This window comes from Sturnira hondurensis, unplaced genomic scaffold (genome assembly GCF_014824575.4).
Source record: "Sturnira hondurensis isolate 20B ecotype Veracruz unplaced genomic scaffold, ASM1482457v3 Scaffold0018728, whole genome shotgun sequence".
NCBI lineage: Eukaryota > Metazoa > Chordata > Mammalia > Chiroptera > Phyllostomidae > Sturnira > Sturnira hondurensis.
This window is the reverse complement of record NW_028091359.1, coordinates 20,514,200-20,542,095: the sequence shown is the minus strand read 5'-3', so window position 1 is coordinate 20,542,095 and position 27,896 is coordinate 20,514,200. Positions and strand designations below refer to the sequence as shown.

The window sequence follows — 27,896 nt, the reverse complement described above, 5'->3', positions numbered from 1 at the left end:
ACATTCTCAGCTGTTTTCTCTTTGGTTATTTCTTCTCCACTGGCTTCTCTATTCTTTTCTTCTGGAGCTCCTTAAAGACACATGCTGGGCCTCCCAGTCTTTTTCATATCCTCTGCCACTATGTCTGAGCTGTGCACTTGAGGAATTCCAGGAGACTATATCTTCGAGTGCACAGATTCACTCTTTGGCTCTGAACAGATTATGTTAGACCAGATTTTTACCCCATGTATTTTTTTTTTACTTCACTATTTTTTATTTCCAATAATTCAAATTATTTTTATACTCATATATATCCATTCTTGATTCATTTTTATTCATTCATTGTACCATAACTTAGTATCCCTTTTATAGATGCTGTTCTTTATCTTTTGAGGATCTTACATTTATTTAAAAGAGTAGAATTATTTACATTTTATTGGCATTAGATCCTTCGATCACTTGTTGTTTTGGGCTGCCTTTCTTAATGTCCGTCTTCCCTGGATGTGTTGGAATTTTCCACCCATTTTTCTCTATCCTCAGTGCAGAGCTCCTCAGTTCCAGTTTCCACCCAGGCTATTGGTTAGCACAGCTCTGGAGCCACCATTCACATTACACTACCTGATGACCTGGATAATCACCTGACCCAGCGAAGCAGCCTCCTGACTCACGCACGTTCTCGCTGCTGGCTTTGCCTTCCCTCCAAGCCATTTTTTTTACTGTAGCCAGTGTTCTTTCCCCATTGCAAACCTGATCATGATGTTCTCCTTTCAGGAGCTCTCCTATTGCTCACAGAATAAAAATCTAAGTTCCTAGACACAGTTCCTAAATGATTTAGCCTTTTCTTACCTTTCCAGCCTGACCTCTCCACCTCACACACTCACACACTCACACTCCGCATTCAACCTCTTTTGAATTTCTTTCATTTATCCCATAGCATCTGTCTTTGGGTCACCCTCACTAGCCTGCAATAGTCCATGTCCACAGAAGATGAGTAAGGGCAAGGAATAAGAAACCTAATGTGAATGGAATACTCCCTACAGCCAGGTGACAAGAGCTTATTCCCCACAATCCCCATTCCTAGAGAAAGCCTGGCATATATGAGGTGTTATTATGCCTTGGTTAAACAAACACTGAATGGATAAATGAATTTCCTAATATTAACCATTTTTGCACTTCTACAATAACTCTTTCTTGGTTATAGTACATTATTCTGCTGGTTGACTGCTTGTATTTGAATTGCTGGAATTGGTATTTTGTTTAGAATCTTTACTTCTACATTCATAAGGAATATTGGCCCCTATTTTTTCTTTGTCTTTTTATAATCCTCACCCAAGAGAGAGGAAGAGAGAGAGACACATTGATGTGAGAGAGAAACATTGTTTCGCTGCCTCCCCTGTGCACCCCAACCAGGGGTCAAACCCACAAACTAGGTATGTGCCCTGATGAAGGATCAGACCTGCAACCACTTGGCAAAGAGGACATTGCTCCAACCCACTGAGCCACCTGGCCAGGGCTGGCCCATATTTTTCTTCCTTTTTCTTTTTTCATTTCACTGGTCTAATATTTTTCATGAGAATCTTTTAAACATTGTTTAACTAATTGGGGAGCTTTCCATGTTTTTTCTTTTTGAACAGTTATATACAGCATGAAATCTGTTCCTTATGAGTTTAAAATAACTACCTGCAAACCATCTAGACCTAGAAACTTTTGGAGAGAGAATTTTTTGGAAACTTTCCAATTTATTACATACTTATTGATCTGGTCAGGTTTCTAATCTCATATTAAATTAGTATGATTTCCTAGAAATGCATCTGTTTCAAATAAAAATTCCAATATAATAATGTGGATTGAATATAACATCTATTAGTAATTATTCAGTCTTCTTCATATCTGTGGCTATATGCCTAATTTTCTAATGCCTAATTTTGTTTTGTATCACATTTATCTATATTTGACTAGCTAGTTACATATTTTGGTTTTTTCTTCCAATTGAATATCTTTTTCTATGCTATATAGAAATCTGTAGCCTAGATTGATTTATCAAGTTATAGGCTGATTCAAAGGTTGTGGGTATTGCTAAGCTGATTGATCAAGTTTTATGTTTGTTTTATTTCTAATTTATTTGTGTTGGCCTTAATCTTTGTTAATTTCTTCTTCTTATTCTCTTTAGGTAATAATATTGATAATAAGAGTAGCGACCACTGTTGGGTAGCTACAGAGCATCAGGCTCTGGCATATAATAAGCATTCAATAATTTTAAGGTGGGTACGACGACATCCACTTTATAGACAAACTGAGGCACGGAGAGACTACTAACAACACCAACCACTTGAAAATGCTATTCTTTCATATTTAATAAGAAGCTACTTAAGACAATTAATTTTCTTCTAAGTACAGCAAATATATTTGGCAAAATACCTGCTTTCTGAAATTTATATAGATTTACTTTGTATCTCAAAAGACTGGTTCTTAAATCTACCTAATATCAAGAATTATCTGCAAGATTTTTAAAAATAGAAATTTGGACTAACAATCCAATTTTAAAAAGAAGCAAGGCTTATGAACAGACAGTTCACAGAAAATAAATACATGTGCTCCTTAAACATATGCTCAACATAATTCAATAAAATTATGGTAAATTTAAACTACATGAAAATACCATTCTCACCTATCAGATTGGCAAAAATCCCAAGTGTTTGACAAAATATTCTGCTGGAGAGACTTTGAGAAAATAAGTACTCTGGATACATTACTGGTAAAGTTCAAATTTATAGCGTTCCTACAGAAGGCAATTGGACAATATCTATTAAAATATGAATGCATTCATGTTTGGAACCAGCCATCTCACTTCTGAGATATTATTTTAACCATACACACTGACATTTGTACACAGTTATTCATTGCAGCATTATTTGTGCTACCAAATACTGACAGTGGCCATGAATGGGGGATCTATTAAATAAATGACTTCATATCCACGTAATGGAATACTATGCAGCAGTAAAAGGAATGAAGCAGCTCTTCCTGTGCCAATATGGGAAAAACTGTAGATATATTGTTAAGAGAAGCAAGTTCCAAAACAATGTGTTTAACAGAATGTTCTACAGAATGAGAACAGAAATATGGAGGAAATAGGAATATATATTCTTATTTCTCTTTACGTATCTTAGATATTTATATTCAAACATTGTATATGTGCATGTTTAACTTTTATTGTCTTTTAAATGGCTGGAGCCTAGAAGTCTGGGTTGGTTTGCCACGTGGCTCTGCTCCAAGATGGTTCTGCTGCAGCACATGCACAGAGCCACTGACCTCCTCACAACCAACCCCTGTGAATGTCCCACAGGCACAGAGGTAGAAATCTCCATTACAGGGTCAAAGGCTGAAGGCTAAGTATAGATAGATACAATAGAGATCTATCTCTGTATATATCTATAATTCACATAAATAATATTGAGATTATCCTCTTACCCCTGTCCTCATTGATCTGTAAGTGATAAGAAGTGTGTTATAGTTGGACTTAGAGCCAAGATGGAGGCATGGGTGGAAATACTGTACCTCCTCACACAACCAAATTTAAGGACAACAAAATTTTAGAAACAAAAACACAACCAAAACAGACAGAAAATTGAACTGCATTGAAGTCCAACAACAACTAACCATTCATCCATACTAGTAAGAGGGGTGGAGTTGGCGGCCAGTGGAGGGGTCCTGGCCAGAAAGGCAGTGGTTAGCACACCGGGTGGGTGCGGAACAAAAACCCAGTAAGGCTCACAAGGTGGCTGGCTGACTGTGGTCACACATTCACATACAGATAAACCAGGCAGGTTTAAAAATGGTCAGTGAGACAGACCGTGCAACCCAGGGCCCCAGAGACAGCAAATAAAGCCTAAAAGCACCGAATGAAAAAACTTTGGGGGGTTGAGGTGCCAGGAGAAGTTCCCAGACTCACAGGAGAGTTCGTTGGAGAGACCCACAGGGTCCTAGAATGTACACAAGCCCACCCACCCAGGAACCAGCACCAGAAGGGCCCAGTTTGTTTGTGGGAAGTGGCAGAGGGGACCAAAATCCAAGAGAGAGCAGAACAAATGCCATTGCTCACTTTCTGACCCTGTCCCCAGTCACAACCCAGGGACTGGGTAGACTCACCCTGGTGAACACATAAGCCTCTGCCCCTCACACGTAACAGGTGCAAACAGACCAAAACATTATGGCTCAAGAAGAAGAACAGCTCAAAGTCCCTGAGCCAATACTTCTAAGTGACCAAGAGATAGCCAACCTATCAAATGCACAGTTCAAAACACTGGTGATCAAGATGCTCACAGAACCGGTTGATTTTAGTCACAAATTAGATGAAAAAATGAAGGATACACTACATGAAATGAAGCAAAATGCACAGGGAACCAATAGTGATGGAAAGAAAACTGGGACTCAAATCAATGGAGTGGACCAGAAGGAAGGAAGAAATGACCAAACAGAAAACAATGAAAAAACAAAAACTCAAAAAAGTGAGAAGAGGCTTAGGAACCTCCAGGACATCTTTAAACATTCCAACATGCGAATTATAATGGTACCAGAGGGGGAAGAGGAACAGCAACAAGTGGAAAACTTATTGACCAAATCATAAAGGAGAACTTCCCCAATCTGGAAAAGGATATAGATTTCCAGGAAGTCCAGGAAGCTCTGAGAGTCCCAAAGAAGGTGGACCCAAGAAGGAACACACCAAGGCACATTATAATTACATTACCCAAGATTAAAATGAAGGAAAGAATTCTAGAAGCAGCAAGAGATAAGGGGACAGTCACCTACAAAGGACTTCCCATCAGACTGTCAGTGGATTTCTCAAAAGAGACCTTACAGGCAAGAAGGGGCTGGAAAGAAGTATTCCAAGTCATGAAATCCAAAGACCTACAGCCAAGATTGCTTTATCCAGCAAAACTTTCATTTAGAATGGAAGGACAGATAAAGTGCTTCTCAGATAAGGTCAAGTTCAAGGAGTTCATCATCACCAAGCCCTTATTATATGAAATGCTAAAGGGACTTATATAAGAAAAAGAAGATGAAAAATATGAACAGTGAAAGGACAGCAAACACACAGTTATTAACAACCACACCTAAAACAAAAGCAAACCAAGAGGACAGCTAGATCAGGAGTGGAACCATAGAAATGAAGAACACATGGAGGGTTAGCAACAGGGGAGTGGGAGGAGGAGAAGGGGGGAGAAGCTACAGAGAATAAGTAGCATAGACAGTAGGTAGAAAAAAGACACGGGGAGGGCAAGAATAGTATGGGAAATGGAGAAGCTAAAGAACTTCTAACACATGGACATGAACTAAAGGGGAGAAATGTGGGGGGAGGGGGTGTGCAGGGTGGAGGGGAATGAAGGGGGGAAATGGGACAACTATAATGGCATAATCAATAAAATATATTTTAAAAAACAAAACAAAAAAAAGTGTGTTATAATCTACCACTACAATTGTATCCTGTGGATTTCTCCATATCCTAATCACTATATATATACTATATACACATGCATACTATATACATGTGCATATACAATAATATCTATGTATCATTATATATACACTGTTATACTATACACTATAACGATAAAAAGCCCATCAGATACCTTCACTGTGGACCTCATCCTTCATGACTAGACAATAGCAGCCTTTCTCACTGACTGCTTTTTCACCTTGAATTCTACTTTTCCATATTAATACTGCCAACTGTGCTTTCTTTTTGTATTTGTTATAACTTTTTCTCAACAATTTTCTTTTTAAATATACTGAGCTACTTTCTTTAATAAAATGTAGACTGGTTGACTAACTGGTTGATTGATCTGTGGGGGGTTTTTAGGGGAAGAGATGACCCAACTTAGAATCATTACTGTTTCAGTAAATGAGTGAATGAAACAACTATGGGACATTTACACAATGGAATGCTACTCAACTATAAAAAAGAAGAAAATTTTACACTTTGCTAAACAGTATGGATAGACCTGGAGCACATTATGCTAAGTGAAATAAGCCAGTCAGACAATTACCATACGATTTCACTCACATGTGGAATCCAATGAACAAACTGAACTAACAAACAAAACAGAGACAGACTCATAGATGGAGAACAGATGACAGCTAGTAAAGGGTGGGGTCTAGGAAGTGAAGGAATTGAGTAAAAAGGAAAAAGGACTGCCCTGGCTGGCGTAGCTCAGTGGATTGAGTGCGGACCTGTGAACCAAACAACCACAGTTCGATTCCCAGTCAGGGCACATGCCTGGGTTGCAGGCCAGTTCCCAGCAGGGGACGCATGAGAGGCAACCATACGTTGATATTTCTCTGCCTCTCTCTTTCCCTCTAAAGATAAATAAAATCTTAAAAAAAAAAGGAAAAAGCACTCATGGACATGGACAACAGGATGGTAACTGCTGGGGGGAGGGAATATAAGGGGACTAAATGGGAATGGGAATAAATACAATAAAAATTTAATTTAAAAATACAGAAGAAACAGGCAAAATAATCTTTACTGTTTAATGGTATAATTTAACTCATATTTTGTACATCATCTATGTATTCAGACTTCTATTACATGTATTCATTTATGATTCCTTTATATTGTATCTTTTTCTATGTGTGTATGTTTTCTTTGTCTTTACTTGGAATGTTCTTATTCTACCAATGATTTTCTATCCATAGAATACCAAATTTTCATTAAAATATGTCCAATTACAAGTTTCCTTTCACTGATTTTGTCTGATACTGAGTGAGTCACTTTGATCTGCAGATTTAAGTATTCAACAGCTTTAAAAAATCAAATATCAACATTTAATTCCTGCTCGCCATCCTACATAGTCATTATGATTTTCTCTCATCATTTGAAGGCTGTTATGTCTTCCTTTGAATTATGTGAGAGCCTCTTAAGCATGTTCTCAATGTTACTAACTGGGGTTTCCACAAAGTAGATTTTGCTCTTTACTGCCTCTAATGCCATTTAAAATTCTTTCTGGATGTTTTTAGTTTTCTTGTGTTATTTTCTTAATTTCTTTAAAGATTTTATTTATTTATTCTTGAGAAAGAAGAAGGGAGGGAGGGAGAAAGAGAGAGAAACACTGATCGATCACCTGCCTCTCACATGCGCCCTGACCAGGACCAACCCACGGCCCAGACACGTGCCCTGACTGGGAATCCAACCAGCAGCCTTTCACTTTGTGGGATGACACTCAACCAACAACTGATCCACACAAGTCAGGGCTATTTCCTTAATGTAACCAGTAAATTTTTCATCTAATTCTGTTACCTTATTTTATCTTTGTCTTTTCTTTCATACAAGTTTTTTTCCAGAAGTTTGTTGAAAACACAAAGTTACGAGATACCTAGTAACTAGTAAAATTTAGATACCTAAACTTTACTTGACTTTTAGATACCTAAATTTTACTTGACTTTCTATACTAAGTCCTTTTCAAAAGGATTATTTCCTACCTTTTAAATGCTAGGCTATGCGTTTTTAGATGCAGAATCTTTTCTTTCACTGATTCCTGAGGTTCTTCTTCTTCTCCATACTTAAATTTAAAAAGGAAGAGATTGAAGTTCTAGCCACAGTGATCAGACATGAAAAGGAAATAAAAGGCATCCAAATCAGAAAGGAGGAAACAAAACTGGCATTGTTTGCAGATGACATGATAGTGTACATGGAAAATCCTATAGCCTCTACCAAAAAAACTGCTTGAACTAATAAATGAATTTGGCAAAACAGCGGGATACAAAGTCAATATCAAAGGCATTTTTGTATACCAACAATGAAACAGCAGAAGCAGAAATCAAGAAAAACATCCCATTCGATATAGCAAAAACAAAAATAAAATATCTGGGAATAAACTTAACCAAGGAGGTAAAAGAATTATATGCAAAAAACTACACAACACTGAAGAAAGAAATCAAGGAAGACACAAATAAATGGAAACATATACCATGTTCATGGATTAGAAGAATTAACATTATCAAAATGTCCATACTACCCAAAGCAATTTACAGATTCAATGCAATATCCATTAAAGTACCAATGGCATATTTCACAGACATAGAATAAACACTTCAAAAATTTATATGGAACCATAAAAGACCCCGAATAGCACCTGCAATTTTGAGAAAGAAGAACAAAGTAGTAGGGATCACAATACCTGATATCAAACTGTATTACAAGGCCACTGTAATCAACACAGCCTGGTACTGGCATAAAAATAGGCACGTAGACCAATGGAAAAGAACAGAGAACCCAGAAACAAACCCAAATCTCTATAGTCAATTAATATGCGACAAAGGGGACAGTAACATAAAATGGAGTAAAGATAGCCTCTTCAACAAATGATGTTGGGAGAACTGGACAGCTACATGCCAAAAAAATGAAACTTGAGCACCAACTTACACCATACGCCAAAATAAATTCAAGGTGGATAAAAGACTTAAATATAAGCCTGGAAACCATTAAAGCCCTAGAGGAGAGCATTGGCAGGAAAATCTCAGATATTCCATGCAGCAAGATTTTTACTGATATGTCCCCTAGAGCAAAGGACATAAAGGAAAGAACAAACAAGTGGGATCTCATCAAACTTAAAAGCTTCTGCATGGCTAAGGAAAACAGTATCAAGATAAAAAGAGAAGCAACTGTTCGGGAAAACATATTTGCCAATGATACCTCAGACAAATATTTCATCTCCAAAATATACAAAGAACTTACTCAACTCCACTCAAAGAAGATGAGCACTCCAATTAAAAAATGGGCAAAGGACTTGAACAGACACTTCTCCAAGGAGGACATACAGAGGATCCAGAGACACATGAAAAGATGCTCAATATCGCTAGCTATCAGAGAGATGCAAATTAAAACCACAATGAGATACCACTTTACACCAGTCAGAATGGCTATCACAAACAAAGAAACAAACAACAAATGTTGGAGAGGTTGTGGGGAAAAGGGGACCCTAGTTCACTGTTGGTGGGATTGCAGACTGGTACAACCATTATGGAAAACAGTATGGAATTTTCTCAGAAAACTAAAAATGAACGTGCCTTTTGACCAAGCAATTCCACTATTAGGAGTATATCCTAAGAACCCTGAAACACCAATCCAAAAGAACCTATGCACCCCAATGTTCATAGCAGCACAATTTACAATAGCCAAGAGTTGGAAGCAACCTAAATGCCCATCGGTAAATGACTGGATCAAAAAACTATGGTATATTTACATAATGGAATTCTATGCTGCAGAAAGGAAGAAGGAGCTCCTACCCTTTGCAACACCATGGATGGAACTGGAAAGCATTATGCTGAATGAAATAAGCCAGGCGGTGAAAGACAAATACCATATGATATCACCGTTAACAGGAATCTAAACAAGAAAACAAACAAGCAAGCAAAATATGACCAATGACACTCAAATACGGAACAGGCTGACAGGGTCCAGAGGGGAGAGAATCATAGGGGAAAAGGGGAAGGATCTACAGGAACTAGTACAAAGGACACATGGACAATAACTAAGGTGAGGGGCAGAAATGAAAGGGAGGTGGGGAGCACTTGGGGGGACAGGGCTGGGAATATAAGACAGAAAACTGTACTTGAACAAGAATTAAATAAAAATAAAAATTTAAAAAAAAACACTGTAAAAAAAAAGGAAGAAATCTATTCAGGCTTGTTATTTGTTTCCAAATTGTGTGTCAGTTTTTCTGGGCTACTCTCAATGGCACACACAGACTGCTAAACAGTCTTCTCAGGTTTTAGGCTGAAGAGCTGGTTGTCGAGAGACATCAATCAAATAATCAGAAGCCTATGAGGAATGAGGAAGGGGACAAGGGACAGGAGTCACCGCCAGCAGGAAGTTTCACCTCCGCATAATCCCTTCTCTGTGTCTCGTAAAGAAGGGCCAGCTTTTTATGCCTGGTTTTCACTTTGGCCTGGCCATCACTCCAAGGACCTGACGGGTCTGCCCAACTTGCTAGCTGGTGTACGGTTTCTCTCCACCACCTTATCCACGGGCTTTCTATGTGCAAGAGCCACATTTGAGTTTGCCCTTGGGCTCCCCGTGGCAATGATTTCAAACATGGTTGGCTCAAAACAGCCAGTGATTCCATGTAGAAAGACACTAACTATTCCAGGGTGCTCCTTCACTTCTGAAGAGCACAGGACTCCCCCAAAATCTCCAATCTTCTATATTCCCACATGACACTGCTTTCTCAGGAAGGGGACCTGGAATTCAACTTCCAACATCCCTACATTTTAGTCCTAACTGCCCCACAGATCACACACACACACAAAAAAAATCAGCATGTTACCACATTCCTGGCATCTTTCTCTCATTTTCAGGCCTGATGTAGCATTTCAGGTAGGAAACAGTACAAGAAAAAGAGGTTAGATCCTGACGTTTCCGTGTCGTCTGACTCAGAAACCCTACCCAACCCGGGTCAGATTTTTACTAAGAAAAAAGATAACTCTCTTTACAGAGGGTCACCTAGCTCAAAGTCCTGTTTGGACATGAGGGTGCAGGTAAGGCTCCCTCAGAAAACTGGCTCTGGTGGTTTAATTGATTCTTCCTTGCCTTGAAAATATAATTTTTAGGCAGGTGAACCTCAGTTAAAAAAAAACCTGCTTCTTTTTTTAATTAAAAAAATTTATTAGAAGCATTCAGAATGTCGACAAAACAGCTACAACCTTTTCTGCCATTAGATTGGTATTCAGTTAACAGAACAACATTGATTTCATATAAGCTGCATCAGAGACAACTGAAGATGAGAACCACATTCTCCATGAACAACTAATCCATGCACAGCACCAACAAGAGCCTGCTTCACCCCTCCCCGCCAAGGCACATCCTGTACCAGGCAAGGCTTGTGGCTCCTGAGAAGGCCAGCAGGACAGGGCTACCTGAACGCACATTCGGTAATGCATTAACTCTGCAAAAACAGACACTGCACAGTTTAAAAACAATCTCACCCAGCCTTACGTTTCAATTTTTTTCTTTAAAAGGAGTGATTTGTGTATAGGGGGTTAAATGCTTTATAGACAAGAAAAAACTGCACTAGAAGCAACTTATTCATCATCATCTTCCTCCTCTTTCTTCTTTTTCCTGCTTATTTCAGCCTTCACGGCCGCCCCCTTTGCCACATCAGGCTTTCCTTTAGCTCGGTCTGCAGCATCACCCTTCCCGGATTTCTCCTCAGTGTAGCCACTTTCCCTTCCTCGGGCTGCTCATGGCCGCAGCTGTGACTCCCCGTCTCTCCCAGCTGCTTCACAGCATCACTAGCGGACAGGCTGGAACGCAGTCCTTTGATTTGTAGATGAACCGAGGAGAAGAACAAAACAAGAAGGCCGAAGGAGGCCTCTTGGGTGTGCGGGGATCCTTGAACTGCTCTCTTGTTTCCCCTTCAGGAGGGATATTAGACTACCAATGAACTGTTTAAAAACAAGACACTTTTGTATTAAAATTGCTTGCAGTAACAAACATTTTGTATTTCCTGATTTTCTCCTCAACCATTCCCTTATATATAACATGTTACTCTGGGACATGATTGTGTTTTAGGTACCTGAATGCATTATTGAAATCAAAATGTCTTGATGGATAAATTATGGGAGCTTATTAATAGATTTTTTGTTTATTAAAAAAAGACTTCATTTCTCTTTCACAACGGGCCTTGTCCACCTTTGCCATATATCCAGATTTCCCTTTCTCTTCACAGACACACCGCTCCATCTCTCTTAGGACATCTTAGGAACTCTGAGAAGCTGACTGAAGCATCTGGTGCTTCTTCTCGTGCTCCTCTCGGCGACTTTGCACAGAGAAAGCATGTGATGACATTTTGCATCTCAGCTTCTGAAGATCTCCTCAGCCTATGTTTAATCATTTTTCTTCCTGCCACCTGGCCCCAAGAATCTTGGAACAAGAGGCAAGGGAAGAGGTGGCACGAGCCCGGGGCCACCACGGTGCCCTCCGCCCCAATTCTGCGGACTCGCCAAAGGAGAATCTCTGTCCTAAATGGGGGCTGGCTCCTCCTCCCGCCACTGGCCCAGAACTAAATCACTTCCTTTTTAAATAAAAAGCAAACCAAGACCAAATGGGTGCTACCAACTTCCTGGTACCACCCCATCTCTCCCATAGCAGGGCTGTGTCCCTCTCTCCTCCCATAGTTATCTCAAAATTTGGGCAGAAAAAAAAGTTATGTTCTTTTCCAAATACCTTCAAGGACTTCCAATTCGATTCAGCCCACAGGGGCTGGGAGCTGGAGCGGTTCACAGCCCTCTGCTAAGCTCCAGCACTTGGCCCTGACACTTGGCTGCCCTGGCTTGTCCGCCAGCCCACTGGGGACAGGCAGGAATAACACACAGGCTCTGTGCTCCCACAGCATCCCATGCGCAGCACCAAAATAATACCCGTGACAGACACTGAAATCCTGTTTCCCCCTCCCACCAGAGTGTAAGCCAGTAGAGAAGAGGGACCACACGGCTCACCCATCCCTGCAGCCCAGGCACCTATCACAGTTCCTGGTGCAAGAGGTTCTACAAGACAAGTGAGTGAAACCCAACAGAGACCAGTTCCAGTTCCTGCCCATGAGGATGTCATCATCCAGAGAGGTCCCCGGCTCAGCTGTAAATCAGTGCACCTGTTGTGGCCATCATTCCATCTTGAGAAACACAGCTGCTTTGGGATTTATATTTCCTGTCTGGACGCACACCATGGGCAGTCTTCTGGCAAACCCTCTCCCGGGATGATCTGACATTGTGTCTCCACATGATGAGCCATCCCCGTTTTTTCTTCCCAGCTGCCTTACCGCCACAGACAGGCAGGTGAGGGTGTACTCTATGGAACCCTGAGACCTGGGTCAGCCAGCTGGCATAAACACCCGGTCCCCCTGCCTGGCAACTCCAACACTGCCCGTCTGTTCCCCGCAGCACGCCCAAACGGGACTGGTCAGACTGGTGTTTCTGGGTGTCCGCCACGAGGGGTGTGGCCTCCACAGCACAGCAGCCCCACCTGAGAATTATCCGAAGGTACTCAATGCCCTCCGCCTCCTCGCACTTGATGGACAGGAGCAAGTTCCCCAGACTGCTTCCAGTACAGTAAAAGTTCAGATGATCCTGGAAATAGAAATCAGGTGGTGTTAGCAGGAAGGAGGGAGACCTTCCAGGGACCATCCCCCCAAATCACCTCCTTGCCCAGGAGTGAGAAGCCCACGGCACGTAGGAAGACAAGGACGCCACAGCAGTGGCTGCTACAGATGAGGAGGGAGAGGCGGAAGAAGGGAGAGAGGAGGCCCCACCACCAAGTCCACAGGCCGTCTGTGCCAGTGCCAGGCACTGGGCGAAGGGCCCATTATTACCCACTGTCTCCTTTAACCCAGGACCAGAACTTCATGGGGGAGAGAGCACCACTGCCCCCGCTTCACAGACGGAGAAAACGTGTTCGGGGAGGTTAAGTAACCACCCAGGGTCACACCACTGGTAGGCGACAGATCCAGGATTCAAACCCACACCCGTCTTGACTGAAGCTCAAGTTCTTCACACAAGGCACTGAAGCCACTTCCACGCTCCCAGGGAGCAGCCCCTCCAGTTCAGACTATCAGTGAGAATAAAACTAGGAGGAGCCCTGGTGCCTCTGCCCACGTGGAGCAGGAAGATCTCTGGACAGTGGGTCTCTCCCTGGCTCAGGGGGCCCACCCAGACCTGCTGTATCAGGCTGGGGCCCTGGAGTCTGCATTTTAACAAGGCAGGGGGCAGCGGGGGGACTGGGGAGGGGGGAGGGGGGCCCCGCTCCAGCTCCATCCTGTGAGACCCAGCAAAGCTGACTTAGGCTGGAGACTTCCAAAATCTGCCCTCAGAGCTTCTGAAACCTGGCAGGTCTGAAGAGCAGAATATATTTGAAGAAATGTAACTGTCACTGCTAAGCAATTGGAGGCTCACAGCACATCATCCAGTATAAGCACCCGGGGACTGGCCTGAATGCGGGCGTGAGAGATTTGTACTGTTTAGATGGAAATGGACACTTTGAGGTGTGAGAACATATTTTTTCCTTCCACCCTCCTTCACCCCCCAAACACTACTCATTCCATCTCCTCTGAGGACATTTGCTGGGGGTGGTCCCCGCAAGGGCCCATCACACTGTGCCTTCCAGACTTCTGCAAACTGGGGAGCAGGGCCAGTCAGGCCTCCCCAAGGTGGACAGAGACTGACAGCACATAAAGGGTGCAGAGAGGGGCAGGTGACACTGGAGAGCGACACTGCGCTCCCCACACAGACCCCCTCGGTGGCTGTGTTCACCGGGCCCCTCGGCCTCACCTGCCCTAGGAAGTGCCTGCGGTAGGCCCTGGCTTCGCTCTTGCACTCGAGCTTGTAGCTGAAGGTGCTGGGGCTAAGGCTGTCCTCGTCCTCCTCCTCACAGATGCTGCTGCCCAGGGAGGTCGGCGTGCCCACGTTCTCCGGGTCCTCGATCCAGTAGCCCCCGAACTGGGGCAGGACGACCAGGGGGTATGGGCCTCCCTTCCCCACAATCTGGAGGTGAAGGGAGTGTCTGGCACTGCAGCCTGCCCTGGGTCTGCAGGGGCAGAGGAGGGGCCCCAGGGGTGGGATGCCCCCACCTGTGAACCTCTCCATGGAGGGCACCCCCACACATGAGGCTAAAGGCAATCCCATGAACCCCTCCTACAAGCCCCACAACAGCTCCAACCTCAGCACTCCCAATGTACACCCAGAGAAAAAGCTGGAGTCACACAGGGGCAAGGCCTCAGGCCTCAGGCTGCAGGTCCCAGTCCCAAGGCTCTCTCCCCCCTAGGGTGGGACAGGGATCCCATCATCACCACCAGCTCCCCCAACCCTGCCCCAGAGACAGGATCCAGGGGGCTCCTACCTCGTCGATGCTGGGGTACGGGATATAGTCATCCTACGAGACAAACAAACATGCCGCCGTTAGTGCTGCAGTGCCCAGCGAGTGTGACCACTGTTTCTATCGGTGCCCCACGTCCGGGGAGCAGGTGTGCTGGGGGCCCTGGCAGCCTGCACTAGGGCTTTAGGAGCAGCAGCGGGAAGAACACCAGATGGATGAATAGCCCAGAGGCAGCTCTGGGCTCGGGCTTCTCCTGAGTTTGTCCCCAAACTGGCAGAACCTGAGTGCAAAGCGGCCAGAAAAAAAATGCAGCACACAGAGGAGGAAGACGCAGCACACAGAGGAGGAAGACGCAGCACACAGAGGCGCTGAACTTCACCTACCGCTGACCCTCCTGGCTTCTCACCCTAGGAGGCTGCCACAGGAAGCAGGCTGTGGCCCACCCAGCACCCCCTCCAGGCAAGGGGGCTGACCTCCAAGTGACACACTGCACCCCTGGGCCTCAGACATGGAACCTGAAGCTGAGAGCTGACACTGCTGGAGCCTGCAGCAGGAGCCTGGGCCCTAAACGCCATGTGTGGTTCCACTCACAGGAGCGGAGTGGAGGAGCCAGCCCTTCGGCCTCCCCGAGGCCTCCGCCGTGGCCTGCTCTGAAGCGGCCCACCGTGCCCTAGTCAACAAAGCTGCGGCCACTTGAGTGGCTCTCGGTGAAAACTGGAGTTAGATGGTGTAAGACAGGGACCCCAGCATGCAGGCCATCCCCCTGACTTCCTCTCACACGGCCCCCTCGCCGGGCCCACCTGGCTGCCACCTCACCCACCCAGCCCACCTTGTTCTTCGGGGGTCCCGGCTTCTGCTCTTCAAGCTTGATCCCCTGCAGAAACAAGGAAAAGAGGATCCATAGAAAAGCAAGGGCCACAGAACAGAGACCAAACAGAGTTAGTTCCTTAGAAGCACTTGCCTTAGCTGACGGTTAGTAATAAACAACAGCAATGGCTGCCATGCACTGGGCCCTTACACGTCACACACCTGTCACTCTCAGACCTCATAGTGGCCCAGGTGAGGCAGCAGGCCAGGGGGGTAAGAGATGGACTCAGCCAGACCACCAGGGTTCAAATCCCAACACTGTCTCTTAGGACCGTATAACCCTGGGCAAGTCATTAAAACCCCTCTGTGGCTCCGTGCTCCCATCTGTAAAATGTGAACAATAAAGGCACCTACTATGGTGGTGAAGGTTCAATGTGGATAACATGTTAAGTAAGCCCCTGGAAGAGTGACTGGAATATAGTAAAAGCTGTGACTTATTATTGTCACCAGGCCGGCAATGTCCTCACCATGGTGCTATAATAGCTCCCCCAGACTCTGAGGGTGAGGGGAGAAGCAGAATGAGAACCATGTCTGTGGGGGTCAGAGCCAGCACTCCGGACCTCACACCACACCAGCTCCACCCCCAGTGGGAGGTGGGAGGTGCCACAGGTAGCAGGCCGGTGGCCTCGGCCTGGTCCTCATTCCACCACTGTCCTACTATTGGTGACCCTAGATAGCGTTGAGCCTTGTGCAGCCTTCACAGCTCCATTGTGAAGTGAGGGCTCTAATGCCCGTCCTCCCACCTGCCAGTCATGCAAAGACCACACTCCATGCGGAGCCTGGACCAAACGGCCCCCGCAGGCGTCAGGAGGACTCAGTGCTGGGGAACAGGGCCTCGGCCTGCAGTCCCATGGTCAGGCTCCACTTAACTGGGTTTTGTGGGCAGAGAGGACACGGTGTTCCCACAGTTGTGTGTTAATTTATAAATCCCACAAGGGTATGAGATGGTGGGACAACTGGGAGAAACAGGTCCTCTCTGGGGAGGAGAGAGTCCCGGAGCAGCTGCTACCTAATCATATAACACAGGGAACTTGAACCTGCCACGCCCACCCCTTTGTCGTCTCCTTTGCAGCCCTCAGCACCTCTCCGGGAATGAGAAAACTGAGGCCCAGGGAGGAATTTGTTTGCCTAATGTCACTCGGCTAGCTAATGGCCGAGCCTGGCTGTGAAGCCGGGCCATCTGTCCCCTAAGTGCATGACCAAATCCCATAGCCCGTGGATCACAGGGCTCCTGCTCCCTGGGCGGACCTAGACCTCAGCTTCTCAGGACTTCTCTAGGCTGAGTCACCCCCCAGCGCTGGGGTCAGGTGGGCGTGGGAGGGCCCCTCCCACTGGACAGGTACTTCTCTCCCCACAGGGAGAAAGCCACCTGGGTGGGCCAGCAGACTCTGTCCAGGCAGGCAAAATGGGCAGAAGGTGGGGTGGGGTGATGTCAGAAGTTTGTTTCGTTTGTCCTGTATTAGTCATTCCAGCCTGGGAACAGCCCCTGGGCAGGAAAACTAGAGCCTCCTGCCCCCACCCCTCCCCTATGACAGGGCCACCAGACACTGGGCCCTCTCCCCTACTCAGTCTGTCACCCTTTGCAACAGGCATTGTCACCATCTCTCCTCCCCCCAGCCACGAAGAAACTGAGGCTCAGAGAGGCAAAAAAACTTGACCAAGGTCACTCAGCTAGACTGTGTCAGGGTCAGAACCCAGAAGGGCAGGGTGACCTTGGCCTCTGTTGCTTCACAAAGATTACACCCTTCTTCAAAGGGCTGGGGTTAGGAGTCCCGCACCTCAGCTTCAGCTCCTCACAATTCACAAAGCACCCTGGGCACATGGCCCCTGAACCTCGGTCTCCACAACGGCAGCATGAGGACAGAGGGGGCCCACACACAAGGACAGAATCAGGCTGTACCACCAGCTCTGTCTTCACCGGTTCCCCATGTATGAGTTCCCTAAACACAGGAGTTGGGAACCATGGGCCCCTCCGAGGCTGGGACACAGTAGGGACCTGAACACTGGGAAGTCAGATTTACCTCCCAGCAGCCTCAGCAGACACAGAATCAGCGAACCACCGAGGCTGTCAGTGGCCCTGAAGACCCAGAGGGAGCAAAACACCAGACTCCTGCCCTGCAGGGGCTCCCAATCTACTTTAGGAAGTCAAGCCGAGCAGCCTCAGAACAGCAGAATAACACGAGGCCAGTCAAACAGGGCTGAATTACGTGCTGAAACAGAGAAGCAGGGCACTCCACTGGGGGAGGGGTGGCAAGGGATGAGTGGCAGTGGGAGAAACCAGGGAGGAGGCAGGGTGAGCTGCCAAACCCCTGCCAGCTTCCCAGAGTGCCACGATTCCATGGGCTGGGGTAGAAATCCCAGCTTTGCTCTGGGAAGAGCACTTCATTCACCCCAGTTTCTGGCTGCTCGCTGTCAAGGTGCATGCCGTGCCTGTATCCACAACTTGGCTGTAAGTTCCCTGANTTACGTGCTGAAACAGAGAAGCAGGGCGCTCCACTGGGGGAGGGGTGGCAAGGGATGGGTGGCAGTGGGAGAAACCAGGGAGGAGGCAGGGTGAGCTGCCAAACCCCTGCCAGCTTCCCAGAGTGCCACGATTCCATGGGCTGGGGTAGAAATCCCAGCTTTGCTCTGGGAAGAGCACTTCATTCACCCCAGTTTCTGGCTGCTCGCTGTCAAGGTGCATGCCGTGCCTGTATCCACAACTTGGCTGTAAGTTCCCTGAGCGCCTACAGATACACGTGAGGTTAGTCTGTGGTCTACGCTCTGCTAGGCATGGAGGAGGATCTTAGTGACTTGCTCACAATAACGACACAACCACTAATAATATTTTCCCCCTAAACGTCCTTAGGGAGATTTTCCTAAAGACGAGAGGGAGATTTTCCCTCCCCTTCCACGTCCACTTTCCAGCGAGGACCTCGCTCACAGCAGCAGCCCCCAGGAGCTCCACCTGCATCTCAGGACAGCAGTGGCTGCCCTACCTGCCTCACTTCCTAGAGCTTCCAGGCCATTCCTGTAGAAATAATCCTCCTTCCTTAGCCTGGAGCACCTACTTTGGGTAAAAGGTATGATATAACGACTAAGCCTTCTGGCTCTGAGGCTTCTCACCAGTCATGAGCCCTGGAGTGTTTAATATCTCCCTGCCTCAGTTTCCTCACCTGTGAAATGGGGATGATGACGACAACAACAACAACAATGTACCTACTTCCTGGGAGCCTTGTCAAGAAGAAACAAGATAACACCTGTCAATCTCTGACCCCAAACAAGTGCTTGAAATACATGCGCTATTTCCAATATGCTCTTTCCACTCTTCTACCTGCACCAGTGGAACCTTCTGGTCCTCTCCCCCTACCCCTAGGGCGTCGCCAGGCCTTACCTGTGAGCCCTGACCCCTTGGTAGTGAGGAGTTACAAAGGCCCCCCAAGTCTACCCTGAACACTGATTTCTCGGCAGTGCCTCCCCAGTATTTACACATATTATCATCTCACTTCATCCCAGCAACAAGTGGGCACAGTTACTCTTATTTACTTATAGAAGCCAGATACTGGGGCTTGTCCTAAGAAATACTATGTTGGTCTCCACCCCGTTCCTGGCAGACCCCCTGCAACCCTGGGAGGTCCCTAAGGGACAAGTGCGATGCGGGCATTTGGCAGCACTTCTGTCATGACATTGGGCCTTTGGTTCCTGCAACAGCCCCTGAGCCATACAGGGGAAGGGAGTGTTATCCGTGAGTTTGTGTCAGCGAGGTGACTTTGGGGACTTTCTAAGGATGGGAGCAGGTTCAGGGCAACCAACCACAACCAAAGGGCTGGAACTTTCAGTTCCACCCACCCCCAACCTCCGGGAGGGGAGAGAAGCCCGAGGTGGAATCATCCAGTCAGTTGTGCCTAAGTAATGAAGCCTCCATAAAACCCAGAAGGATGGGACTTGGAGAGCTTCTGGTGCTGGTGAGAGTTCATGGGGGTTTGGGGAGAGTGGTGCACTCCGAGGGCGGCGAAGCTCTGAGCCCTTCCCACACCCCTGCCCTCTGCATCTCTCCCGTCTGTCTGTTCCTGAGTTGTGTCCTTTTGTAATACACCAGTAATCTAGTAAGTAAAGTGTTCCCCTGAGTTCTCTAAGTCACTCTAGCAAATTAATTGAACAGGAGAAGGGGTGTCGTGGGAACCTCCAATTTATAGCGGGTGGGTCACAAGCACAGCTGATAACCTGGACGTGCGACCGGCATCTGAAGTGGGGCAGCCTGTGGGCAGAGCCCTCACCCTGTGGGGCTGGACCCTAACTCCAGGTAGAAGGTGTCCTCGGAGTTGAGGGGAATGGTCAGACACCCAGCTGGTGTCACAGAACTGTTTTGTGGGGTGGGGGAAAACAGCCACTCATTTGGTGTCAGAGTGAGGCAAGACTAGTGTTGTGAGTAGACAAAACACAGGAACGAGAGGCTCAGAGAGCGGAAGGAATTTGGCAAGCTGGCGTTAGATGCAGAATTTGAACTCAGGTCTGCCTCTCACCCACAGCTCCGCCTCCCAGACACAAGACGAGTCTCCCAAGAAGGGGCTTTTTTTCCAGGCTTTCTTCCCGACCCATTCTAGGAACGTCACTCAAACCTTCCCCACATGCGTGGGGTTCACAGCATCCATCTGCTCCGCTGGGGTTTCTGCTGTTTCTCTTCTCCCTGTTCTTCAGGCAGGAGCCACCCCAGGACCCTCGGTGCCACTTAGCACGGAAATTGTCTCAGGTTGTCCGGGCCGAGGGCACTGTGAGTCCTCTCTTCTCTTCCTCTCCCTCCAAGGTCCCCATGTTCTGCCCGTGGGTTCAGTCGGGGTGGTGCCCTCCCCACCCCAGGGTGAGGTTTCCCCACTTTGTGGATGCTCACCTGCATTTTCTCCAACATCTCGAAGAACTCCGCCGACTGAAAGACACAAGAGGAAGAGAATAATGGGACGTCAGCCCAGAGGTCTGCAAGCCTACGTCACCCGGGGTTTCCCCAGAGACAAAACGGATTGGGGCCAAGAGAGAAGGTCATCGATCTCACCTTCAGAGAGGAGCAGCGCTCCTCTCTGTTGTCAGGAGAGAGGACCCTGTGGGGCCTTTGAAAATCCCAGTTCCCCAAAACACCTGTCAGTCCTGGCAGCCGGCCCCCAGCAGGATGGTGTTTGGGATGTTTTCAACCCAACCGGGGTCAAGATGTCCACCCCGGGTGCTTGCTTTTCCAACCGCTTTGCCACCAGAGCCCTCCATGTCCTCACACAAAATCTCACTTAGATCTCTAGTGTATAAAAACAATGAGCCCTGGCCGCGGGGCTCAGGCGGCTGGAGTGTCATTCTCTTCACCAAAGGGCTGCAGGTTCGGTCCCTGGTGGGGATGCTCACGGGAGGCAGCCAGTCCCAACCTATTTCTCTCTCATACCCATGTGTCTCTCCCCCTCCCCCTCTCTAAAGCCAATGGAAGCATGTCCCTGGGTGAGGATGGACAGAGAGACAGACAAAATGAAAGCAGTGCCGCTCTGGCCAGGGCAGCGGCGGGGGCTGGAGCCCCGCACGTGCCGTCTGCCTGCCTTTGTTGGGAGCTGAATTCAAGAAGCCAAGTCTGGAGCCACTGAGCAGCAGCCTCCCAGGGCCTCGAAGGGTTACCTTAAAAACCTAAAAGTACATAAATCCAAATCTTTAACCTACTTTGGTGCCACCTTTATAAACCCCAGGGAAGACAAAAAGAGGGGAAAGAAAGTGGAATGAAGGGGTGAGGGGCTGAGAGCTCCGTGGCTCCCTCTGAAGTTTCCCCGCTTCCCACTCGGTGGTAACAGCCACATCTTCACTGCCCACATCTGGGCCCTGGAAAGCTGTGAGTGAACGCATGCCCAGAACAAATAGTCACCAGAAAAAATAGGAAAGAACAGAAAGCAGTGATAAGGAGGACCAAGTATACGCCCTTGTCACTTCTTCACGCAGAGGGAGAACATCCAAACGCCTTCCCCTGCAGGCTCCAAACCCTCAGAATCCTCAGAAAAGAACCTCTGTAGTAGGGACCCTTGGGGCGAGACCCAGCCCTGCTGCTGGCTTCACGGGACCTCTCTCGGGCTGATGCTGACCCACCGGCAGGTCAGGTCCCAGGGTCGGAACCCCCAGGTGTGAACGTATAGGAGTGACAAGTGAGGGGCACCTGCACGAAGTGTCCTTGACCAGAAGCAGCCACAGAACGCCCAGCTCCCAAATATGTCCTTCCCACAGGCTCTGGCCATTCCTACCAATTCCTGTCTCCAAGAGACCAAGCTTACTAGGCATACAGAACCTACATAAATCAGTAAGGATAGAAAGATGAGTGGAAAGAGAATAAAGAGCAGAAACATCAGCATTTTAAGTACACAGACCTCGGCCCCAGCAATTCCACTTCTGGGAGTCTATGCCATAAACACAGTTACACATATATGCAAAGGTAGATACAATACATGTTCTTTGCAGCATTGTCTGTAACAGCAAAAACCAGAAACAATTTAAATATCAATCTGCAGGAAACTGGTTAGAATAAAATACAAATGCCACGCACAACTATGTGTCAATAAATTAGATAACTTAAACGAATTGGACAATTCTCAGCAATACACAAAACTACCAAAACTGACTCAGGAAGAAATAGAAAATCTAAAAAGATACACAATAAAAAAAGAGAGAGGGAGATTCAGTTAGTAATCAAAAAAAATGACCACAAAGAAAAGCCCAGTCCTGATGGTTTCAGTTGTGAATTCTACCATTTAAAGAAGCGTTAATGCTAATTCCTCACAAACTTTCCCCAAAGTAGAAGAGAAAATGCCTCCCAACTTATTCTACGATGCTGGTTTACCCTGACACTAAAACCATCACAAGAAAAGAAACCTACAGACCATATAGCTTGTGAACATAGATGCAAAAATTCTAAACAAAATACTAGCAAATGGAATCCAGCAACATAAAAAAAAACAATTATACATCATGACCAGCGGGGAGTTATCCCAGTGATGCAAGGTTGGTTTAACAAACAAAAGTCAATGAATGTAATATACCACAGAACAGAATAAAAACAAAAAGCACACGATCATTTCAACAGATGTAAAGAAAGCATTTGACAAAATACAAAACCCTTCCTTGATTAAAAAAAAGAACACTCAACAAACTAGGAACAGAAGGGAAGTTCCACAACATGGTAAAGTACACCTACAAAAAAACTGCAGAGCTAACATCATACTTAATAATGAAAGACTGAATACTATGTCCATAAAGTAAAGAACCAGACAAGAATATCCATTCACCCCACTTTTATTTAACATTGCATTTGATGTTGTGACCAGAGCAATTAGGCAAGAAAATTATATGAAAAGCATCCCAAACTGGAAAGGAAAAAGTGAAACTGTAACAGTGGGAAATAGTAACCGAGAACAACTGTAACCCACCCACACCTCTTTCAATAGTGATTCTGTCCGTGCAGACTCTGACTACTGTGTACCTTGTAGATAATCAGCATTTGTATAGTAATCCTAGAAACTAACTTTAAAAGATACAGATTCCGACCTTCAGGCATCCCAGCTCTGGGAGCTTTGCTGACCTTCAACTGTGGAGTCAGGATGACGTAGAGCCACAGTGACGTGAAGCCAGGATGGCTAAGCCAGAATGACGCACACCACACCATCACCTGCCTTATCGGAATGGACTGGGCTAGTGCACACGTAGAGAACTTTTCAGCCCCTCCCTTCATCTCTTTAGTCTGTTGCCCTCTGCCTGCAGTGAGAAATGGAGATAGGTTCTGAGACGGGAGTCCCCCATCTTCCAGGTGGTCGGCACCTGAAAACAAATCACTTTCCATCAGCACCTGCCTCCCAAGTACTGGCTTTCAGAGCAGCAGTCAGTCAGACCTGCTTTTGGTTACAAAACCATTTCTACTTACAGATGATATGGTCTTGTATATAGAAAAATCCTAAGGAATTCACTAAAAAAACATTTAGGACCAATACAAATGAGTTCAGCAAGGTCGTGTGCTACAATAGTCAACTGCATTCTTATCCACTGTTAATGAACAATCCAATTACAATTACAATAGCATCCAAGAGAATAAAACACATGGGTGTAAATTTAACAAATGATCTGCAAAACTCATGCTCTGAAAAGTACAGAGCACGGATGAGAGAAACTAACCAGGTTCTAAATAAATGGAAACCAATGCTGTGATCGCGATTAGAGTTAGCAGATGCAGGTGGCGCACTCTCCAACAAACCCACAGGGTCAGCGCGGCCTCTAGCGCGACCCCAGCCAGGCCCTCTCTGGGAAGTGGGAAGCTGGCCCCAAAACTGATGTGGAAACTCCCGGGCCCAGAACATCCAACCTTTCTTGAAAAGGAAAAACAAACATGGAGGGCTCTCACTTCCCAACTTCGAAGCTTACTACAAAGCAAAATTAATCAAGATAGTGTGATGCTAACATAAGAATAGACATATAGATCAGTGGAATAGTAGTTGGAGTCCAGAAACAAATCCATATANAACCAATGCTGTGATCGCGATTAGAGTTAGTAGAGGCAGGTGGCGCACTCTCCAACAAACCCACAGGGTCAGCGCGGCCTCTAGCGCAACCCCAGCCAGGCCCTCTCCGGGAAGTGGGAAGCTGGCCCCAAAACTGATGTGGAAACTCCCGGGCCCAGAACATCCAACCTTTCTTGAAAAGGAAAAACAAACATGGAGGGCTCTCACTTCCCAACTTCGAAGCTTACTACAAAGCAAAATTAATCAAGATAGTGTGATGCTAACATAAGAATAGACATATAGATCAGTGGAATAGTAGTTGGAGTCCAGAAACAAATCCATATATTCATGACAATCAATTTTCAACAAGGGCAACAACACTGTTCAAAGGAGTCTTTTCAATAAACTGTGCTGCAAAAACTGGAGAGTCACATCACACACAAAAATTAAATGACTATGTTAAGAGGTAAAATTATAAAAACTCTTAGAAGAAAACAGGAGTAAATCTTTGTGATCTTGCATTTGGCCATGGACTCTTAGCTATGATACCCAAAACACAAGCAATAAAAGAAAAAAAGTAAATTAGACTTGGCCAAAATTAAAAACATTTGTACTTCAAAAACCACTATTAAGAAAGTGAAAAGACAACCTTACAGAATAGGAGAAAATATTTGCAAATCATATATCTGATTAGGGACTTGTATCTAGAACATATAAAAAATTCTTACAACTCAGCCCTGGCTGGGTGGCTCAGTTGGTTGGAGCATCGTCCCACACACCAAAAAGGTTTCAGGCTCGATTCCCAGTCAGGGTGCACATAGGCAGCAACCAATCACGTGTCCTGAATGAAGATACTCCAGGGCCTCAGGGCTGACACAGGGAGTGAGGTGAAAGGGAAAGAGCCACAATCCAGCCTGGCCCTAAGTGACCAGCTGCATGGCCGATTCCTGCAGGGACAGTGCCCAAGAGCAGGGACCAGCCAGTGGCAGCCAGGCCTCAGCAGGGCTGGCTCCACTCCTCGGTGACTGGCTGAACTTTCCAAGGGGACAGTTCCAGCCTTGGCAAAGAGTGAGTCTCCTTCTCCACCTAGCAGCAGGGTGACTCAGGCCAGCCTGGAACAGCGGCTCCAGCCACTCAGACACACCCTGGTCCACACCCCCTGAAATTGCTGCTCATAGCCAAGGGCACACAGCAAGAACTCAATAAATGCTCATTGACTCACTGGTGTTTGTCCCACAGGCCCTTTAGGACACAGTGAGGCCCTGCCTGGGGCACCCTTAGGAAGGGGATTCCCCTCCATCAAGAAGCCAGGTGCTGGAGTGTTACAGAGAAATGTAATCCGGCCTCCTCATCAATAGTGGCCTCCACTCGGCTGTCTAATTTATTATTAGCAGCAGCTGTTGCCACGCAAACCAGAGCCACAGCCAGCAATGCCCCACGGGCATTGCTCCAACAGCCAGCCACGCAGGCTGTGAAATACTCACACAGAGCACTACAGCGCTCAGGCAGGGAAACTGCAGGCTGGGCCCCAGGGTTCGGTTCGGATTCAACCCCTACGCTCCTCACCTCCCAATAGAGAAACTGCCTGGTCTTCCCTGGGAAGGGCAAAGCAAGTCCTTGCTGGGGGGAGAACGCTGAAGGAGGTCCAAGGAAGCAGAAGTGAACAGGAACTGCAAGGCCAGTCTCAAGAACTCCTCCCAGTGCCCCTCCTTGCTCTCGCTGGTGCTGGCCCCCTGCCCAGACAGTGGAGAAGTGGCAGCAACGGCACACTGCAGTAGAGGAGGCCACCACCACCTCTCTCACCAGCCAGTGCCCTTCCGGTGGCAGGAGCTGCCTCACCTGCCTCCCTTTGGTCCACAGCAGCCCACCCCATGGACATGTCCTGCAGACCAGCCGCCACCCATTCTTTCCTCCTGCTGCACCCAGCCCAAAAGGCCCCAACAGCTCACGACTCACTCCCCTCTCCTCTTCTCCAACCCTAATTGAAGTGACACCCAACTGCTACCTACCCACCGTCACCAGGTTCCTACCAGGGAACCTGCCCTAGCTCTGGGCTCCTCCCCTCCCCACCTGGATGCAGGGCTGTGTTTATGTGTGACCCCCCCTGCCCAGCGGTGCCACACACCCACTGCTCACAGCACAGGACAATGTTGTCTGAGCAACCACGCCTTGGAGCAGGGCTAACAGGCCGATGTGATACTGTGAGCCAGTCTGCAGAGCCTGGTAGGGCACTCAACACAGAGCACACTCACACACAGCAGCGAGGGCCTTCTGTCCCTGCCCACCTGAATCCAGGACACACTCGAGGGAGGGGCAAAGGTATGTCAGTGGCATGGAGAAACACTAAAACAGACCAGGACGGAGGACAGGTGTTTCCCACCCCATGCAGCCTCAGGAAAACGGGATGGAAGTGTGGGCTGCACAGCACTGGCGGTGGGGGACAAACGGGGGTCAGAGCAAGTTTTTCATCCCCCTGGAGAAGGATGACATTGTGGGGGAAAAAAGGATTGCTGGAGAGTTTTGTAAAGAGAGCTTTGGAAAGTTAGGGGAGCAAGACACAACACGTTCCCTGTCGGGAGCCACATCCGTTGTCCCTCAGCTGCCTAAGCCGGGGCACACCACACTCCCCGGCTCCAATGCTGATGCAGAGCTGCATCCTCAGGATGGCAGGATGGGAGCGGCTGGCCACGGGTCAGCAGCTGCCCAGGCCCTCAGAAGAGATCGGAGCTGTTCACTGGAACACAAGGCCCTCGAGGGCACAGCTCTTTATTTTGCTCACTGCTGTATCCCTGAGCCTAGAACCACGTGGTATAGAGTAGATGCTCAAGAAATGCTTGCTTAGTGAATGATTGAAACTCTGCCCAGCAAGACAGGGATGAAGTAGGCAGTGGAGGCTGAGTCCTAGGCCTAGGAGTCAGGGCTGAGCGCTTGTGTCCCTGCTGGTACGCAGTGTCTGCTCCCTGGGAACAGGCTGTCCCCCTCAGCCTGGACAGCCAGCCCTATGCCCAGTGAGTGCTCCAATGACAAGCCGTATTCAGACACAGGCCTGTTCCAACCCAGCCTCTCTCCCCGTCTCTCCTGTCCTACCTCATGCTCCTCTTCCCCTCCCTCGGTCTTCCCTCCCATCAGCTCACACCGAGCACAGCTCCTCTGCAGCCAGAGGCCTTCAGAGGCACCACTCCAGTGACATCAAGTTGGGCCAGGAGCCTGCAAGGCTCTCTGTCACCTGTGGTGATGGTAACGCAACAGGATCGCCTACAGTGCTTGTTAAAACACAGGTTCTGGTGGTGCTGATACTCCTGGTCCAGGGACCACACGTTGAGGACCACTGACCTACGGAATTCATTGTGTTTAGCGTGCAGGTGGTGTGTGCAAGGGACCAATCAGGCCAGAGCAGAGACGGAGCAGCATGAGGAAGAATGGAAGGATGACTGGGTTTTATGAGACATCTTAAAAATTAGGCAGACTTACGTCTCAATCTCTAAGACAGGATTTTAAAATGCAAATTACTACAGGTACCAGGCAAATAACATGAAAGAATGAAGGAATAACAAGTAAAAAGGTTCCTACAACTATCAAAGACCTCCTCACAACAGAGGGTCCTGGAAAAACTGGATATCCGCGTGCAGAGGAATGAAGCCGGCCCCCTAGACTTCCCACCACGTGCAGAAGGTACCATAAAATGAAGCAATGACCTAACACTAAGAGCT

At 47.1% G+C, this 27,896-nt stretch overlaps 1 protein-coding gene across 7 annotated transcripts in view; it reads right to left on the bottom strand.

Moving 5' to 3' along the window:
* Window positions 1–27,896, bottom strand: part of RAP1GAP2 (RAP1 GTPase activating protein 2) — a 223,428-nt gene that overhangs the window by 49,764 nt on the left and 145,768 nt on the right. For 5 of the 7 annotated variants that reach the window (XM_037069725.1, XM_037069722.1, XM_037069721.1 and 2 more), the window contains 5 exons: window positions 20,577–20,612; window positions 15,672–15,716; window positions 14,867–14,899; window positions 14,299–14,511; window positions 12,998–13,101 (listed from right to left, as the gene is read on the bottom strand). In XM_037069725.1, the coding sequence (XP_036925620.1) occupies window positions 12,998–13,101; window positions 14,299–14,511; window positions 14,867–14,899; window positions 15,672–15,716; window positions 20,577–20,612 (431 nt within the window). The remainder of the gene's footprint in view (window positions 1–12,997; window positions 13,102–14,298; window positions 14,512–14,866; window positions 14,900–15,671; window positions 15,717–20,576; window positions 20,613–27,896) is intronic. The other 2 variants (XM_037069720.1, XM_037069724.1) reach the window with 1 other exon arrangement.